The sequence below is a fragment of the Gopherus flavomarginatus genome, chromosome 9, assembly GCF_025201925.1.
Source record: "Gopherus flavomarginatus isolate rGopFla2 chromosome 9, rGopFla2.mat.asm, whole genome shotgun sequence".
NCBI classification, from domain to species: Eukaryota; Metazoa; Chordata; order Testudines; family Testudinidae; genus Gopherus; species Gopherus flavomarginatus.
Window position 1 is genome coordinate 8,495,386 of NC_066625.1, and position 19,097 is coordinate 8,514,482.

A 19,097-nucleotide genomic window follows, 5' to 3' on the forward strand; every position below is an offset into this window, starting at 1 on the left:
ACAGGGATTAGTTGTGACATACGTAGGATAAATTCTGATTCCTTCCAGCCGAGGGCAGTGGTGCATATACGCTCTAGCCATGTCATTACAAACAACATGTGTTTAGAACAGGTCTAAAGCACTGCAGAAGTCCATTCACTATAGACCAGGGGTTCTCAAACTGGGGGTCGGGACCCCACAGGAGGTCACGAGGTTATTACATGTGGGGGCGCGAGCAGTCAGCCTCCACCCCAAACCCTGCTTTGCTTCTAGCATTTATAATGGTGTTAAATATATTAAAAAGTGTTTAATTGATAAAGAGGGGTCGCACTCAGAGACTTGCTATGTGAAAGGGGTCACCAGTACAAACGTTTGAGAACCACTGCTACAGACTGTACTGTCAAACAGCAACATTACCCTTTGTGTGATGTACAGTCAGTGGAAACAAGACTTTCTGGAATGTGGAATGTAAATAGAAAGAATGTAACCAGCAACATTCCAGCTTTTGTGTTATAAACCAAAACCGACAAATACGCAGCTCAAGAGGTGCATCGACCAAAACCTCCAGTGCGTGCGTTTGAAATCCAAGCCTGGAACCAGACCTGAGTTTTGCAAATGACCATCGGTTTTACAATGAATATAATCAAAACCCTACAACCAAGCACAACCCTGCTCCCCCAGCCTGGGGCGGTGGAGATCTGGCTTCAGATTCTGTGGCTTGCACCCGGCTCTTTTTGAAACAATATCATAAAAACAACTTCTGTTCAGGGGGCTGGGAGACCAAGTACTTGAGCTGTGCTCCCAGGGCTTGTGAAGGCATTAGGTCCCTTGATGGAATTTCCTTGTTTCATGGTGGAGCCTGCTTGTTATCCTTGCTGTGTACAAAATCTGCAGGGAGTAAATCTTTTTCTCCAAGCTATTAAAACATTATTCATGCATTCTAACCCCTGAACACAAGAACGCAGACCCCCAGGTCAAGGGACAGGCTTATGACTTACCAGGCCCTTGTAGGAAACCCAGATGGAGAGAAATGGTCTTGGTGTCCTTCTTTGTTATGGTCCTGCTGCTGGATGGCAGAGGGGTCAGGCTGTGACTCCGGAAGCACTCAGCTTGAAGCAGTCATTATGGCCCAGTTCCTCAAAGGTATTTAGAAGCCTCTTTTCCATTGAAATCAATGGGAGTTGGGCTCCTAAATACCTTTCAGATTCTAGGCTTGGGTGCGTACAGCCAGCCTTAACTATGACCTCGAAATTATATTCCACAGCTTCAGTTCACAACTCCTTGAAACTGGATAGGTTCTTTGCAAAGGGGAACCTCTCTCTCCCCATTAGTTGGGCTTGGGTCTCTGTCCGCAGGGAGGGTGGTTTGCCAAAGAGCTTGGGTAGCTCTTGTTTGGGGAAAGGAAAAGACAAGAGCAGTCACAGAGCATCTGGGAATATACCACACCATGTTCAGGTCAGCAGCTCAGCACCGGGACCAAGCCTCACCTCTTATAAGGAAGCGTCTTTCTGAATAAGAATCCAGCTAGGTACTTAGATGCCATACGTTCTGAGTACCCACCCCTTCGTGCATTTATCTTCTCAACAGCCCCTGTTGGATAGGGAACTAGCATCCCCATTTTGCAGATGGGGAAATGGAGGCACAAACAGTGACCAGCCCAAAGTCACACCAGGATTTGGTGGCAGTGTCAGGAAATGAACCTAGATTTTCCAAGTCCCAGTATCATGCCTTAATTGCAAAGATAGCCAACCCTTTCCCCAATGCAGGAGCAGCCCCCATCAATGAAGACTGGTTAAGCCACACCTTTTATTGTATTGTATTCCATGCAGTAGGTTCATGTTTAATAGTATGACATATAGGGAGGGAGAATGTTAGACACAAATGAAAGCAGAAAGGTCATTTGTGTCAGGTCCTGAGTAGGAAAGGCACATAGTTACCACTGAATTCAACAGGAAAAAAACCCAAAAACCCTAGACAGAGGGAAACACAACACTGGAGGCCATACGAGAAAGAGGGAGCTTCAAATTGGTTGACACGGAAGTCAGTTTGACAATGTCCTATATATTCCTTAGGTCTTTAGTTCAAGTGAGTTTTGATATCTCAACACACCCCTGAAACCTCTTTCCCATTCTTGTTTGAAGAGCGTCTAGGAGTTCGAGATCCCCCAAGTTCAATCAGCACCATTGAGTATCACAAGATGTTGAGGGGACTCCTTCCCACAGGGATGAGCTAGGAAAGGATGGGTGATGGAAACAGTGTAGGGAGAGTCTTCCATCACCAGGGACCTGCAGGTCACATCCAGCTGCCAATGATGGGTTATTGTAGCATGGAGGACTGCAGCAGCACCAATGACTTGCCTTGGCTAGTAAGTATTGCTATTCCCAAACATCAAATAATACCGGAAATGAAAGGTAGTGGATGGATACATCAGTAGAACTGTGAGCACAAGCACTATCAAATGTCTCCATGGTATCAGGAACAGAAATGGTGACAGCACCTCAGAGTGAAGCAGCAGCAAGTCCCTGTACTGCGCTTGTTTTAAGGCAGGGGTGGCCAATCTTGATCTGATCTAGGAGGGCCAAGGTTCCCATGGAAATAGCACAATAGCGTAACATGTGAAATGATAACACCATAGTCCTCCAGTGGGCATTCCAGCAGGAGGCATAACTTTGCATGTCTGGAAGCTGTACACCCAAGAGAAGTTAATACCAAAAGTGGGATGAGGTTCTCAGTAATGGGCTTGGCCCAGCACTGTGCTTCTACATGGCAGCCATGCGGGCAATTCTCAAGCAACTCTGCTGGACCACTGTTACAATAGTGTCTTCTCATCTTGAGCAACAGGAGAACATGGTGATGAGCAGGGCAATTCTACCATTCTTCAGTTTTGGTGCAGCTAGATCTGTCCCTGTGCCCATCTTAACTAGGCCTTATCTGTTCTTTGCCAAACATAACTCTAGTGTAGCACCTTAGATTCCTCTTGAGCACTGGGCCTTTTAACTCTATACCCATGCTGCTTTTCAGATTCCCCCTACAATTTCCTAGAAGAAACAGTCAAGCCCAGTGCATCCAAAGCACGGAGAAGTTCAGGGCAGTCTCTTCAACAATATACTACCACAGACAAGCACGAATCTGAGGCATTTCTGTCACTTTCATCAGCCTTGTTAGACAGGACAAAGGTCCATTCATTTGGGAAGCTGGTGTTGTGACAGGTTTGACGATGTTGCAGGTGGGAGAAGGGGTATGAAGCTTAGAGCGACAAGGAAGGATTATATCAGAGCGTTGTCAGTTAAACCACGCCAGTTAGATTTCAGCCTGTCATTTTAAGATGAGTGAAGGAACTGCTGGTGAGAGCCCAGGTGTCTGAAGTCCTAGGTCTGCAGAACAGATACAGTCTAGTTTGTAGCAAGGCAGACTAACTGCAAAGTAGCCCACGCTAAGCCTTAACCTTGGCCTGGAGTTTAAGGAGGATAGTTCAATCTTCATGCTGAGTCAGTCACTGGATGCTCTTCTGAGACTGCCACCAAAGAGACCAGCTGAGCAGCCAGCGATGAGGACACCTGTTCTGTACCGCTGAGCCAAAGTCTAGTAAGTCAACAAGAGTCTATCCATTGACTGCAGTGGGCTTGAGCTTAGGTTCCAGGAATAGAACTGGAATCCTCTCTACACCCAACTCGTTCCACTTAGACCCCTGAGCAGTGATCAGATTGTAACTTTCAGACACTACCAAAGGAAGGTGGATTTGAATATGGCCCAGCAGTGAAAGACTCTGTATCTCACTATCAATTGCCTGAGACACCCACCCCCTGGGCGTTCTGTCACGCAGAGAACAGCATTGAGACCCCTCTGGAGTCTATTTAGTGTTTTGAAAGACATTTAATGAGTCCTGGCTAGATTTTGGGCCTCTCAGTGCCATGATGCTGGGTGACAATGGTACAAGACCTTGTCCATACGGAAGGATATGACAATGCTGAGCCATGGCACACAGATGCACAGTCACCAACCACTGATGCAGCAGCAGGCTGAGGATGCAAGCCATGCATAGCCATAGTTCAGTATCTGAACTGGATTATTTCTTCCCCACATGCCAAACAGAAACAGGTGGGGTCCTGACTGTGGCAGAACAGCCTGGGAGCAGCAGTGAGGGGCTGGTTAGCAGGAACTCTTGATCTGCTTCCTCATTGCCTCACATGCCTGTGCCCGGGACAAAACAGACCTCCCTTGCTTTCGAGGCACAGCATTTCATGACTTGTGAGGGAGGGAATAATAGCATTTCAGAGACGCTCTGCTGACTGGTCTGTCGCTGCAGTAGAAGCCAGCATCAGAAGGGCTAATTTAAAAAAATAGTAACTGAAAAAAATAGCAACTCGAATGAATGCTGGAAGACATATATAATGTCCAGCAAAAGCAAATCAGATCACATAGGCCAGGCTCCCATTAGGAGGTTAGGACTACAGCCTTCAAGATCTGGCCCAGGGATAGTAATAGGGTCAACTCCAAAGTGATGTTGCAATTTCTGTGGGAGTCAACGGGTGTTGGCAATACTCAGCACCTCTCAGGATTTAGCCTAATATAAATACAGGAGATCCTTGCAGTTCCCATTAGTTCACTGCCGCTCTTCTAAATCAGCAGGATGAGCTAACTGAGGGTGCCGGGGGAGAGTCAGCTACAAGTTTCATCCATGCAAACCCAGTGACTTTCCTGACATTGCCCCGAGTGACCTGGAGCAGAGCACAGCCCTCCACATCCTGAGCACCGAAAGGTTCCTGAAGGATAACCCCCCACCCTCCCCAAAGTCTAATGATCAGTGTGAGAGACTGGGATGGAGCAGAACACGTCCCTCGCTCCCCGCCTGGCATGTCAGCCCTCCGCTGCTGCACGAAAAGGGGAGGACAAAAATCTGACACCTCCCTCTTGGGTGGGCAGCTCTTGGATGCAGCAGCCAGGGTTCCTAGCAGTAGGGGTTAGCAGACAATGCTGGGCAGGGGAGCGGAGAGGAAAGTGACCAGTGAGTGATCAATCCCTGTGCAAACCCCAGGCCTACGCTATTAACTGAGCAGTGGTGGCAGCAGCATCCCTCGACTCACGTGCTGCATCTGCATCCCTGACCCCCACCCTGAAGGGACATTCTGCTCCTGGCCCCAGCCTCCCAAAGGGCAGGGGGAGGGGGAGGAGGCTCAGTAAGTCATTGGAAGAGCAGAGCTTGGGCTGGGGAGGCAGCATTAGGCGTTGAGTGCAACAGCCTCACCCCTACTTCTCCACGGAGATTGGACGCATTCCCTTCTCCCTCCCCCGGGCTTGGCTGAACACCTCAAGGATCATGTCCTACTTGGCTCAGCATGTATGTTTGTGCACTTGGCTAGGATGGTGGCGCCTGCTTAGCTCATCCACAGGACCCCTGCGTTCCCCTTGCTGACGGCGCCTCTGTCCCTCCCTTGTCACTCACCGCCCCTTGAAATCCGAAAGAGGCAGAGAAGCAAAGCCCGCGGTGATGGCAGGCATTACTAGGGCTGTCTGTTACTGCTCCAACCCTGGCAGGGAAACGTCCCCCCGTTCATGGCGGAGTTGAGTCAGCAAAATGAGAGACTGGCTCAAAACACTCCTGTCCCTGATGGGGTAGCAAAGTTTATAACCTCCCTTCCCTTGCCCACCCCTCAAGCCACTGGGCTACTGAAAGGAGGTCTGGGCTGAGCCACTGCTCTTGAGCACCCCTCCGCGATGCTGCCCGCCCCTGACAGAGGCTGACGACAGACCATCTCACATAGGTCCCCTTTCTGGGACAGAAGGCATCCAGGCCCCAATGTCTCTGGAACATGCAGAGAGAGTCCCCTAAGACCCAATCGTCCACCCTCTGGGACTTGATGCTAATGCTCCTTGCTTTGCCCGAAGGGAGCTGACCGGCTGGACCTCGATCCTCTCCAGCTCCAGCCCACACAGCAAATGGCACTGACTGGGCTTGTCAGGCTTTATCATTGGACTCTTCCATCCCCTTTGTGACAAAAGGTGGGTAAGACCCTGCCCCTCTCCACAATCCCCCTTCAGCTCAGGACGGGTTGATCTGCAGTAGCCCCGCACGTTGCCGGAGGAGAGGTGGAGCCCAATGGCTACCCCAAGCTGACATCCGCCCGCCAGCTTCTTGCTTTTGACGAGCCGCAGGGGTGAGGACATTGTTGAAGGAGGCCGACAGAAGCCATTGCCTTCCACCCCGTGGCGCAGTGACAGGGAAGGCTGCTATCAACAGAACCCTGAGCCAGCCCAGCTGCTGTGCATTACCAGGGCCCCGGCGCTAGTTGGGAAGGTCACATCCCCCACGTCTGCACTTAAAAAAAAATCAGGATTTTGAGAGAGTGTGGGACTTCCTGAGACCGCGCAGAAGTGAAGGCCGCATCGGACAGTCAGGGGCAGGGCGTGCGGCTGCCAGAGCAGTCCGGGCTCCGCAGCCTCCTGCGTTAAGGCTGCAAGTGTTCCAGGTACTGCGGCAGGGGGTTCTCCTTGACGTATTTCTGAATATACCAGCACGTCAGGTGAGCTCGCAGGTCCTCTTCGACCACAAAGTCCAGGGCTGCCTAGAACCACAAAAGAGGACAGATGGGTTTACAAACACCACACTCCCCTGGGCGCGAGCTAAGACAGGATCCCGGCTTACACCCGACTGGCTGGACCATGCAGGGGGGAGCGGCCCGAGCACCAGGGAAGTTACCTCAGGACTCCTTGAGAGCTGGGGCCCTTCGGTCTGGTGCCATGAATGGAAACCCGCCTTGACCTGGCCATCTCTCAATCTTGGGCCCACCGAGCCATTCCAGTGACAGCTCCCAGTGCCAGGCAGTAGGCCACATGCTCCCCTCTGGGGTGAGGAGCAAGGGGAGCAACCTGGGGCAGAAAAGATGAACTCTGACCCCAGGAACCACCCCTCAGGGCAAAGGGTGCAGCAGAGATGGGGCTTTGGAGGTGGAGCAGCCATAATATACGCTTCCCTGGGACGGTGTGGAAACCAGCTGAACCAGCAGCCACTCCCTCCTGCGCCGGCCACTCCTTGTATAGGGGGGCCCAGGGAGCCACTGCCCAGAACGCGCGGCCATTGAGGGACAGCCTGGCACTTGCGTGATGCTGCAAATGCCCCTTACGAGGGACATTTCGGTGGTAACTCACAGAGTTCCCCCCTCCACACACACATTTGGTGTCGGGGGTGCCCGTGGCGGGAACAAACAGCCCATTGACTCTCACTGAGCCTGCTGCCTCAGCACTTGTGCTGCTAGGTGCCCGTACAAAGTTGGCCTGTGTTTGTCACTGCCCCATCCTTCTCCCCCTTTCCCACACAGGAAGCACTGCTGGTGGGGACAGAAGGGTGGTGCTGGAGCCCCCATCTAAGCCTGCTCCAGGGGTAGCAGTGAAGTTGCTCTTGCAGCAGATGCTGTGGCGGCAGATAGACCCTCCGCTGCACGTACGGGAGAAAAAAAACAAACGTGGTTTTGGCTGAGAATAGGTCAGGAATGGGCAAACTCCTTCACAGAGCTAGGAACCCGCCTGCTGCTGCTTCCCAACAGGCGGGGAAAGTCCCTGCCCGTTTCAAAGGTAGCAGCATCCCTTTCCCTCTCCCATGGCCTCATGCAGACAAAGGAAGCTGCTAGTTGTCCTCATCTCCCCTCTGTGTGATGCAGAGGGGCGGGAGGCGGCGGGATTACTGCTCTCGATAGCTCGGTGGCTGTGCTTGCAGTCACAGGAGGGGACGAACAGAAAAGCAGTAGGGAACTAAGTTGACTGGTATAAACTAGAGCTGCTTGCCACAGTGTATGCGGACAGGGGAGAGCTTTTCCCCCTGCTTCTACTTTGAATGATAAACAGAACACTAAGCACTTTAAAAATGTGTCAGCCTGTTCCTTGCTCATTAACTAATTAATGGCCGAGCACCTGGGCGAAAGGGGCAGGAGAGGCTAATCTGCAGCCACTGGACTGATTCTAGGATGGGAGGAAAAGCACTGAATGCTGCATCTCAGCCCCGTGCAGGAGGGTTTCCAAGGACCTGTCAAGGGAATTCCTCAGAAGCAGCAAGCTAGCTGTTAGCTCTGTGCCTGGACATTCAGTTTAACAGAGCTGGTCCCACGTGCTGGGTTCAAAGCTACCCACCCCCCATGCTCCCTCCATCGAAGACGTATACAGAGAGAAATCCCCATCCACTGCCCCATTGCCCCTGCCATGAAGCAGTGCTGGAGTGGGCGAGCGAAATCCCACAGGGCCAGGGCAGCCGACAGCCCCTCACGTGTTCTCCTAATCCTCTCTGTGCTGAGTTGTGGGCATGTGGGGGGAGGGGAGAGAAAGCTGGCAGTTGCTCTGCCCCCCCCCCCCCATTTTATTTCTGGACATAGATTCCCAGATGATGTGATTAAATCTGTCCAGCTGGAGTAGAAAGGGCACAAGTTCCGAGGTAGGGAGGAAAAAGGGCTTCATCTGACCCAGGATGCGGGATCACCCCCCCATACACCCACAGCCGAGCACTGGCAGCTGTAAGAGACATGTGTGAACTGCAGCATAAAGAAGGATTTACCCTCCCTAACGAGCAACTTCTGCAGGAGTGGTGTGGATACTGCAGGGGGCTGGATTCTGTTCTTGTGCCTCTATAACTCTATTGGCTCCAAGGGCACGACTCCTGCTTTACGGGAGATCAGGATCAGGCCCTTTGCAAGGATATTGGGCTTTCATCTGCAACACACTTTACAGGCATTTACGTAATTCACCCCGACATGTTCCTGTGTATCATTAGGCCTGTTTTACGAGGGGAAACCAAGGCACATAGGTAACGGGCCTTGCTCAAGGCCACTCACCCAATCAGGTAAAAGCCAGAATTAGGGCTCAGGATAGGAGTTATGGCTCCTGAAGGTCAAGGAGAGTAATTTGTATGCTGCAGCGGAAAATGGAGCCCTCCATTCCTGGCTGCTAGTCCCATACTCATACCATCCCTCCCTACTCCGCTCTCCAGGGCCGATCTGAGCTGCTGGATAGAAGCAGGATATTTTTATTTTCAGATGGAAAGAGGTGGTGGTTGGATTAGCAGCTGGCTGTGATGGTACTTGCCCAGCAAGCCAGAAATAGGAACCTCTGAGTGCAGATTTCCATACCTACAGCCAGTGCCCGAGAAGGGGAGAGGATGAGAATTCTGCTGGCTGGTCACAGCATTATCAGTCACTCATCACAGAAACCAGCTGCCCAGAGCACCCTGTGCCTGAAATGCAGCATGTGGAGTGAACTGTCTCCCAGCCAACAGGGCAAGAGCTAAGTCCCTGCTTCCATTACATGGCTGTGATTCTACAGGGACCCTCTTCCCGGCCTGGCTAGGGGACAGTCAAGCCAAGCTGTCAGATGCCAGGAACAAAACAGGGCTTCCAACAGTGCCAAGGAGGATAAAATTCCCAACGGGGCATCTCTCTCTGCTGATGGAGCAGTGGTGCAGTGTCACTTAAGAAGCTCGTGTGCGGGTGTTTCTGGGGCAGCCTGCTTATCTCTGAAGATACACCTCACCTTGTTCCCTGAGCTTGGAAAACCCGCTGGGGAGCCATGTGAACATAAAAACGGCCATACTGGCCATCTAGCCCAGTAATCTGGCTTCTGACAGTGGCCAATGACAGGTGCTTCTGAGGGAATCAACAGAACAGGCCGTCATCAAGTGATCGATCCCCTGTCGCCCATTCCCAGCTTCTGGCAAACAGAGGCCAGGGACAAGTGCCTCGGTAAAACACTTCCTGGGTACTAGACACATCATGGAAGTGCTGCTCAGAGACGCCAAACTAGAGCTCCTCGGCCTTTGCAATTTGAGAGGTCTCCCAAAAGCCAAAGAGACACTCACTTGCTTGGTGCCAGCTCCACCTCCATCCAAGGTGGGGAGCCACACGCTCCAGGAGCCATGCAGCAGGTGGGAGCGGTACAGCTTTGCGGGAGAAACAACAGTAAATCGCTAACAACAATCACAAGCTGGCTCAGCAGCTCAGTCATTCAGCAGCAGGCAGGGGACGAGCAAGGGGCACGTACAGAAGGGAGTATGGGGAATGCAGCAGGGTGGGTGTGAACGGCCATGCACGGCAGGAAGGGAAAGTAGGCACAGCAGGAATTAGGAAGATATGCAGCAGGCCACCTTCCCCACCACACAGAGCCAGAGCCTTGCAAACAGGTTTGCTTCATGGAGGAGGAGTGGATGGGTCAGGGGAAGCATGGAGCAGGCCCCAGAATCAGGCTAACGTGCCCTGCTCGCAGAGGGGAGTGTGCTATAGGACTTGGAAGAGCAGGTGGAATCAGTGAGGGACCCACCCCAAAGGGAAGGTTGGCAGTAACACAGTCTGTAGCCAGGATGATCCTGGGTTTGTAACGGGGCTGGTTGGTACGCACCAGGGACAGAGCCCAGCAGTGAAATCTAGAAGGGCCCAATGTTTCTTGCTCACTCTGGAGCTAACAGAGAACGTACTCCCACCCTGCTTCCATCCAACGCTGGTGGCCACGCTGTGGCAGACATGCCATTAGTCTGTACTTGTGCCTTTAAACACCAAGTGCTAGTTGGGGCAGGGACAGACTTACATCAGTACTTCATCATATAGATTACGGCAGTACCGAAAGCAACTCGTTATTAGGGCCAATGCGATAAAAAGGAGTCACTTAACCCTGCCCTGCACTGCAGACTGAAAGGCCTGGTAGGAAAGGCCAGGCGCAGAACCTCTAGGGATTATGTTCCTAACTGGGATGAGGCAGTATTGGTGCCTGGCCTGGAAGAAAGAGAGTTCAACACCTGGTTGGAGCAGGGCTAGTGGGACTCCTTGAGCAGTGCTGGTGACTTGGATCGTTACTCCTGCAGCAGGCAATCCAGATAAAAGACAAATCACCGGTGGCCTTGGCAGGAGAATTGATGTAGCAATAAGGAGTGGGAAAGCAGAGGCTGCCGGGTGGGGGAGAATGTAGGGAATGATTGAGTAAGGCCTCAAGAAACCAGCACAGAAGCAGGCAGGCTGGGGTGCAGGGAATTTAATATCCAGGGAATTTAGGTTGAGGGCAGAGCATTCCTGAAATAGCTGAAGATGAGGAGTTTAGCAGAGAATGTCCATCAAGCTGCTTGAAGCCGTCAAAGGAGAAAGTAAATCATGAGCATAAATCCAGAATGGGTGGAGGCAGGAGTGTGTAACATCAACAGACCCCGGGCATCGGTGGCCGGGATCGAACCTGGGATCTCAGTGCATTAATCTCTTTCTCTCTAAGGGGTCTCGGTGCCACTAGCTGGGACAGATCACCACACCCAGAAGGTGTGTGGGTTACAAGAGGATGAGGGTGAGAGGATTTCTAATAGAAAAGCAGGGCCGTGCTACTGAATTTGCAACCCTGCTTGGAACAGAGGAGCTGGTAACCCCTTGACAGCAGGAGGAGGAAAAAAATAGGAGAAAATGGTGAGAGAAAATTCCCAAGGTCACTGTTGTGAGAGAATATGAACATGAGCATGAACCGAGAATATGAGAATAAGAATAAGAGAATATAATAATAATGAGAATAATAATAATAATAATAAGAATGAGAATAAGAGAATATGAACATGAGCATGATCCAAGTGGGCAAATGCACACAGACAATCTGGAGGAAGAGGGGGGAGAATGTGACGTGGGGGAGTAGGCGTGGAGGTGCACTTGCAGATCACACACAAATCAAACTCAGCTTGTGCATCAGCCAAGGAGGAAGCGAGGAACACCAGCTGGGATTTGTGCCGGGGGAACCCAGGGCGTGGAGGCAGCCAGGCAGAATGTCCCTGGCACTGCAGCCTGAAGAGAATAGGGCAGACAGGGAGGACGCTCTGCAGAGCAGCAATCACAGTCCCATTCAAATCAGACATTGGGGGGGGGGGAAGAGCCACCTTCACAAAGCTTTTCTTCTGATAAGGACGGGGTGACAGGCTCTGGGCTCCTCCAACCCCCAGCTATTCTGGAAAGCCCCCACCCCCCCAAAAATCCCACAAGAACACCTGATTCCTTCAAAGCTATCATCTCCTCAGCTTGCTGACGACACAAAGCTCCCGGTCTTCCTTCCCACAGCACATACAGGCTAGAGGCAAAACGCTTGCCAGCCACTTTGGAAGAGTCTCTGATGACACGAGAAGGACATCAATGAGAACGGATCATGCCCTCAGCTACGTTATTGCATCAGGCAGCAAGAGGAGCAGCTGACCCACTAGCACAGCTTCTAGAGCCTCCATCCCTCAGCAGGCCCACAAGAAAGGAGTTTATCATTGAAAATCCATTCATTCCCCAGGCCTGTGCATTTCCCAGTGCATCCCATCCTCCATGGGAACCTTCGATTGCAAGCTCGTTGGGGCAGCGGCTGACTGATTTGACTGTGGTTTTTCCTTCTTGATACCATGAAGGAGACTCAGTGAAATGAACAAAGAAAGCCAAGCTGAGAGGCAAGGAAGAGAGGTTAACATGAGGGTCACAGCACCTGTAATTTGGGGTGGTTTGGTTCTGCTCCCACAAAAAGGTCCCTTGGACAAACGGTGTCATTCCAAAGCTTTGCTGACATGCTATAAAACAAGGCGTGTGGGAAGACCCAGCGATCAGACACAGAATGCTTTGGATCCATTGCGCTGCCGAGTGGCTCATGAGCATGACAGAACAATGAAGCAAAGAGACTCAGGGAAGGAAGACCCTGAACTAAAGCTGCAAACAGAAGGGGGGGAATAAAAGGTTGCGTGTGAGAGAGAGACCCCCCATTCCTGCAGCAGACTTGCCAGAACGCTGCAGCATGCAAACAAAGAAGGTCTTGAGGAGTCTACACTAAGGGAAGGAACATAAATCAAGGGAAGTTATTCTCTCACCAGAGAAGGCAGGAGCCAGAGCACGTTTGCACTGTGGAACGCAGCTCTGGTCTCCATACTACCGGAAAGAGATGGAACGATCACAGCAGGGAGCAATCAAAGCGATGTATGCATCAAGGCACGTGGGTTATGAAGCAATGAGGCCGATTCAGCCTACGGAGCAGGAAAAGGAAAAGGAACATTTCCTGCCGAGAAAGAGGATCCGGCGAGAGGACGAGGGACGGAGCAATGTGAAGAAGCCATTTCAGAGAGTGACGCAGTTGGGAACAGCAGAAACGCACTAGCCCAGAAGCAGAAATTCCTTCATAGCATGGGGTGGTTGAAATTGCAAACGGCCAAAAGTCAGCAGCCGCGTTAAGTGCGGAGGCAGCTGGGCAACCTGCTGGGAAAGGAGAGCGGAAGGAACATGGCCATTCATCAGGATTTATTAGAGCAGGCCCTAATTGGCCATATGGTCTCCCCTGGCTCTGAGTACTGCTGCATCTCTCCACGCCGCCCCTTGCTCCTTCGGCAGCTTCCTTTCAGTGAGTGTTTCTGGACACTGGTGCAAATCACCCCCAATCGAGATGGTCTCTCCCCTTTCTCTGGTGTTCCTGCGTGCCACCCTTCTGGAAGGCACATGGTGCCAATCCCTGGAGTCACAGGCCTGTGCTGGAACAGACCCTGGCAAAAAGCCTTTTTTTTTCCTTTTGCAAGATTTCATTAAAATGCATGTTCACAGATTCATTTTGTGGCTCAGGAATGGCAATTTTCGCAACTTTTTTTTTGCAAAAAGTTCTGTTTTGCATCCAAACCTCCAAGATGGAGGGGATTTTTGGGAAGGGAGGGGTAGATAGCTGGGAGGGGGCATGTTTCCTCCCCCCCCCCCCAAGATTTGGAAAAATGCCCAAGGTTTTGCTCTAAACTAGTCATGTTTCACAGTTTGTGTCAAATGGGTCGCTTGCGTGAGTTCTAAACACTCTGCTTAAGCATCCTGCTGCTCTTAGCCATTTCAGAGAGGAAGCGTGGTGCAGGGGTTAGGACACTGGATCTGGCTTCTTGTCCTGGCTCTGCCACCGACCTGCTGCCTGACCTTTGGTAGCTCACTTCACATCTCTATGCCTCTGCTTCTTCTCCCACCCTTCGCCCATTGTGTTCCTTTAGCCTGTAAGGTCTCTGGGGCAGGGTCTGCTGCTCACTCTGTGTACATACAGCACCTAGCGCAACAGGGCCCCGATCTCAGTTGGGGCGTCAATGCTATTGTGAGATAAGTAATATTTGTCCATAAAGGAAGGCAAAATGTTGCTAGAGGCTGGTCAAGTCGTACCTTAGCCAGGTGCTTGGCTATTCCTCTTCCTCGGTAGGCGTCTGGTACCTCCGTGTGCTGCAAATCCACTATCCTCTTCCCCACGTACTCGTAGAGCAGCACTGCCCTGTCGTGGCAACCTACGGAACGCAAGGCAGGAGTTTAGCTACGGAAATGCCTTGAGGGAGAGAACCCTCTGCTTGAGGTGAATGCAGCTCACAATGATGCTAAGCTGGCACAGGTATCTATCATAAAGCCTGGCATCTAAGGATCATCTCTGCTGAAGGAGCTTGCAACATCTCTTTATTGGAACAGAAGGAGGCCACCACAGTCTAGCACACTGGAACGTATTGGCTCAGATTTTGCTCCTACTTATACTCTGATTCCCCATTTCATGTAAATGAGGTGTAATGGAGGACAGGATCTGGCCTATTGGGATTGCTGTGAGGTTTCCCCACCACACACACCCCAGGCCTTGACTTACTATATTATGATGAAATGATTTGTAATATGTACAAATCTTATGCCGACTAGCGGTTGTGAGGGAGGGGGGAAATGGAAACAAAACAGATCTTTCCTCTCTAATATATTATTTTTTCCCCCGTGGCATATAAAGTCTGCTAGCATTTTCTGACATGGCAGCCAGAACTGGTATTTTAAACACTTTAGATCTAGTAGAGAAGATAAAAATTCTTCTGTGAATGAAAACAGACACAAACACACACACACACACACATACTAATTAGGATAAATTATGTTTCCATCTCTAATTATCATCAAATGCGGCACACAGACAAGCATAACATATATATATATTTTACAACACTGTTAGTTTCTCTTCGTAATTCAAATACAGGGGAAAAGGTCTCAGTACGTGGAAAGTGGTATGTAATACATTTCAAAGATCCTGAAATTTGACCATTATAAGAAGAGAAATCATTTGAATTCTGCATTTCCACAGGGCTGGTTATGCTTAAAGTTTCTCAAAAGGGATTTGTGCCAAGAATTTAGATCAGCCTTGCCGAAAGGTCGTGAATGTTCACCAGTCCAGACACAGAGGGCTCTGCACCTGGGGCAGTCATTGCACTGGCCTAAGAAATCCGTATAACACACTACGAGATCAGAATGGTAAAATTTCACACCCATGTTGTGCTAGCGTGATTACAAGCTGGGCTGGACAATGCAGGATTTGGCCCAGGTACTCACTCATTCTTACTACGATAAAGAAAGGTTAGTGATTGATATTTTGTGCAACTGTCCAAAACCAAAACAAAACACCACCACACACACAAGAAAACCCACCACATCAAATGTGTAGAATTTTGCACACCCAACTGAGATACTGGGATGTGCAGTGGGCATGTAAAGGCAGCTACCATTATTTTCTCAGCAACAGCTCACGCACAGCAATTTGATATTAATTTAGACAGAATTGGTAGATTTTGACATCGGTGCATAAGAAAGTTTCTGAAACCCACAAACAGAGTGATGGATCACAAAATACTATCTCCCTAACCAGCCAGTTGCAGTTGGCTGTTCTACGTAAAGTCACATTTGTGAGTACATGGCCAGCCACCGGTTACTGGTGAAAGCGTTTACCATACCCCAAGCTTTGCATGTCTTAGTACAAATGAAAATTCAGTCACAAAAATCACACCAGAGCGACTGTTTTTGCATTTGCAAGTTTAGAAAGTTTTAACTATGCCATTAGAGAGTCACAATACCATGTGATCCAAGTGACCAATCACACGCCATGAATAGCTGAAGCAAAGAGCTTGCAAACAACAGATAGATGGAAAATTCCTGGCTATTTAGGAAGACAGGACTGGAGTCACTGAGGTCACTGAGTCCAGTCTCCTGCTATCACAGGCGATCCATCTTATCAACCCATTCACAAACTTATCAAGCTCCATCTTAAAACTAGTTAGGTTCCTGGCCCCCACCACTCCTGCTGCAAGGCTGTTCTAGGACCTCACTCTGATGGTTAGAAAATTTCTTTTAATTTCCAGCCTAAATTTATTCATAGCCAGTTTAACCCCAATTGTTCTTCTGCCAACTTTGTCCTTTAACTCAAATAGCTCTAATCCCTCCCTGGTGTTTACCCACTAGTGTTTTCACAGAGAGCAATCATATCCCTGCTCAACCTGCATTTTGCTAGGCTAAATAAGCCAACCTTTTCCAGTTTCTTGCCAAACCTTTATACTTGAGGAAATGGACTGAAAGGCAACTAAATTTATCCTGCACCTGGTCCTCCACTGCCCTGCATCTTCTGAGGTGCAAAGTGGGAAATCAGAGCCTACGAAATCAGAGTATATCTCACAGAACTGGAAGAGACCCTGAAGGGTCATTGAGTCCAGCCCCCTGCCTTCATTCACTAGCAGGACCAAGTACTGATTTTGCTTCAGATCCCTAAGTGGCCCCCTCAGGGACTGAACTCATAACCCTGGGTTTAGCAGGCCAATGATCAAACCACTCACACTCGTTCTGCACTGGCAGAATGACCCACATGGAGAATCAGGCCCATTGTTCACAGTAAAGAATTCAACCAGCTCTACCTGCAAAACAGGATGGGAATTATACCCAGTTCTCCCACATTGGAGGAAACAAACTGTCATGCATTTGGAGCTGCCCTGTGATCATTTATGAACACTGGGATGTTTACGGTATGATGAGATTGGTTTAGTTTAATAGGGGGGCTGTCAGGAAAAACAAACAGGAAAATGTCTGGAGAAATGCCGCTTGTCTGCACTCAGTTGAGCATTGTTAAGAGACAACGTCAGGACAGAATAAGGTCCATGAACACAAGCAAGTAAAGGAGCTACAGCAGGGCTAGAAGAGGGACTCTCTCTCAAGAGAAGACTGTAGTTGTTTTGGGGGAAGCAGCTGGAGACAGAAGGACCCCGCAGTGGCAGTGTCTGGAGAAACTGCGCCTGCCTGGGTAAGCCTTTAGGTAAGACAGACATACACATAGATTGTTCGCTGTTTTAAAATTATTTTCCTCTAAAATGCTTTGTTTCTACTGTTAAGATAAACAATATTTTGGTGCCATCTGATCACTGTGTTCAGTGCCGGTCATAGACTCCTGAAGGAAAGAACAGCAAGCGTCCAAATGCATTCGGACCTACTGGGTAAGAACGGTACCATAGCCAAGGGCCAGTCTAGGAGCGGAGAACTGCAGAAACTCACCCAGGAGAGCAGAGCCAAGAAGCCCAGAAAGGGGAGAGAGACGAGCTAGCCCTGTAACAGTGACACAAACCCATCCTCCGAAGAAGGAACTATTATAACTAAAAGCACCTAGAGAAACCTATCTTCCCCCAGGAGATCGACAGCCTTAATCTCAGGGAATTAGAGTAAGTTCCACCACCCTCATGTGGTTTCCACATTGCACTGAGTACAGGAAGCAAAGTGTTCAGTGGAAGCGGTATCTATTACAGATAGTGCCCTACCAAATTCATGGTCCATTTTGGTCAATTTCATGGTCATAGGATTTAAAAATTCATAAATTTCATGATTTCAGCTATTTAAATCTGAAATATCAGGGTGTTGTAATTGTAGGGGTCCTGACCCAAAACGGAGTTGTGTGTGTGTGGGGAGGGGTTCGCGAGGTTATTGTAGGGGGGGTTATGGTACTGCTGCCCTTACTTCTGTGCTGGCGGCTGCATTGCCTTCAGAGCTGGGCAGCTGGAAAGCGGCGGTGGCTGCTGGGTGGGAGCCCAGCTGTGAAGGCAGAGCTGCCACCAGCAGCAGCGCAGAAGGAAGGATGACATGGGATGGTACGGCCACCCTTACTTCTGCACTGCAGCCTTCAGAGCTGGGCGCCTGGCCAACAGCTGCCACTCTCCAGCCACGCAGCTCTGAAGGCAGTGCAGAAGTAAAGGTGGCAATATTACGACCCCCTAAAATAACCTTGTGACCCCCCCCAACTCCCTTTTGGGTCAGGACCCCCAATTGGAGAATGTTGGTCTTCCCTGGGAAATCTGTATAGTATAGGGTTAAAGCACACAAAACACCAGGTTTCATCGGCAGAGACCAGATTTCACGGTCCATGACGTGTTTTTCGTGGCCATGAATTTGGTAGGGCCCTAATTATAGCAATCACCAGTAGCACCAGTTATAATTAAAGGCTTTAAACAGTTTGTTATAACTGCTCTTTTCACACGCTCCTAATTTTCCACCACACTCATCGAAATTTCCATGGTCTCCAGCTGATTTTTTGGAAAAAGTTTAAGCAAAATCCTTTCAGCTGTTTTTCCTGAGCTGTGGCAGAGTGGGGGAAAAAAGTTACTTTTCCTCATTCTATAAAAACATATTATGTATATGTGCATGCATGCATGCGCGCGCACACAGAATACTGCCACAAAAGATGTCTTAAAATATGAAACCATGCCCTGCACAGCATCTTAACTGAATATTTTTACCTGTTATCACAGCAGCAACTAGACACTCCAGCCAAGATTGGTGCCCCATTTTGCTAGGTGCTGTACACACACCTAACCAGGGATAGTCCTACCCTTGAAGGATTTCTAATCTGAATATACAGAGAAAGAACCTATTATCCCCATTTTAGAGATGAGGAACTGAGGCTCAGATTAGCAAACCATCCTTATTCAGCTAAGTATGCAAACACATGTTTATCTTTAAGCACATGGGTTAATCAGACCATAAGGGATTTGCAATTGAACCAAGATGCCCAAGTTTCAGTCCAGCTCCTTAAATGCAAGGCCATCCTTCTCAGGAAGGGTTAGGGCTTTTACTTGCACTTTTTAAGGGAACGTTTCATCAGTTGTCTGACTTGTTGAAAATTATGCCCCAAGTATGTAGTAGAAAATAAAGTTGTTTGCTGGCACGCAGGTAGACATAGGTGTACTCTGCCTGGGTACATGGCCCAGTTCAGTGTGCAAAGGCACTGGTCCTGCTTGGAAGGTCCATGAAGAGCCCCACTGAAGTGCATAGGGGGTGCAGGCGTCCACCTGTGCATGCAGTTGCTTTATTGTTTAAAGCAAT

At 49.8% G+C, this 19,097-nt stretch overlaps 1 protein-coding gene across 1 annotated transcript in view; it reads right to left on the reverse strand.

The window, feature by feature from the left end:
- Positions 1 to 1,771: 1,771 nt before the first annotated feature.
- The window catches only part of NATD1 (N-acetyltransferase domain containing 1), a 35,162-nt gene continuing 17,836 nt past the window's right edge, over positions 1,772 to 19,097 (reverse strand). Inside the window, exons 2-3 of the mRNA XM_050966612.1 lie at positions 14,115 to 14,233; positions 1,772 to 6,542 (exon numbers count right to left, since the gene is read on the reverse strand). Of these exons, the coding sequence (XP_050822569.1) occupies positions 6,426 to 6,542; positions 14,115 to 14,233 (236 nt within the window). The 3' untranslated portion in view covers positions 1,772 to 6,425. The remainder of the gene's footprint in view (positions 6,543 to 14,114; positions 14,234 to 19,097) is intronic.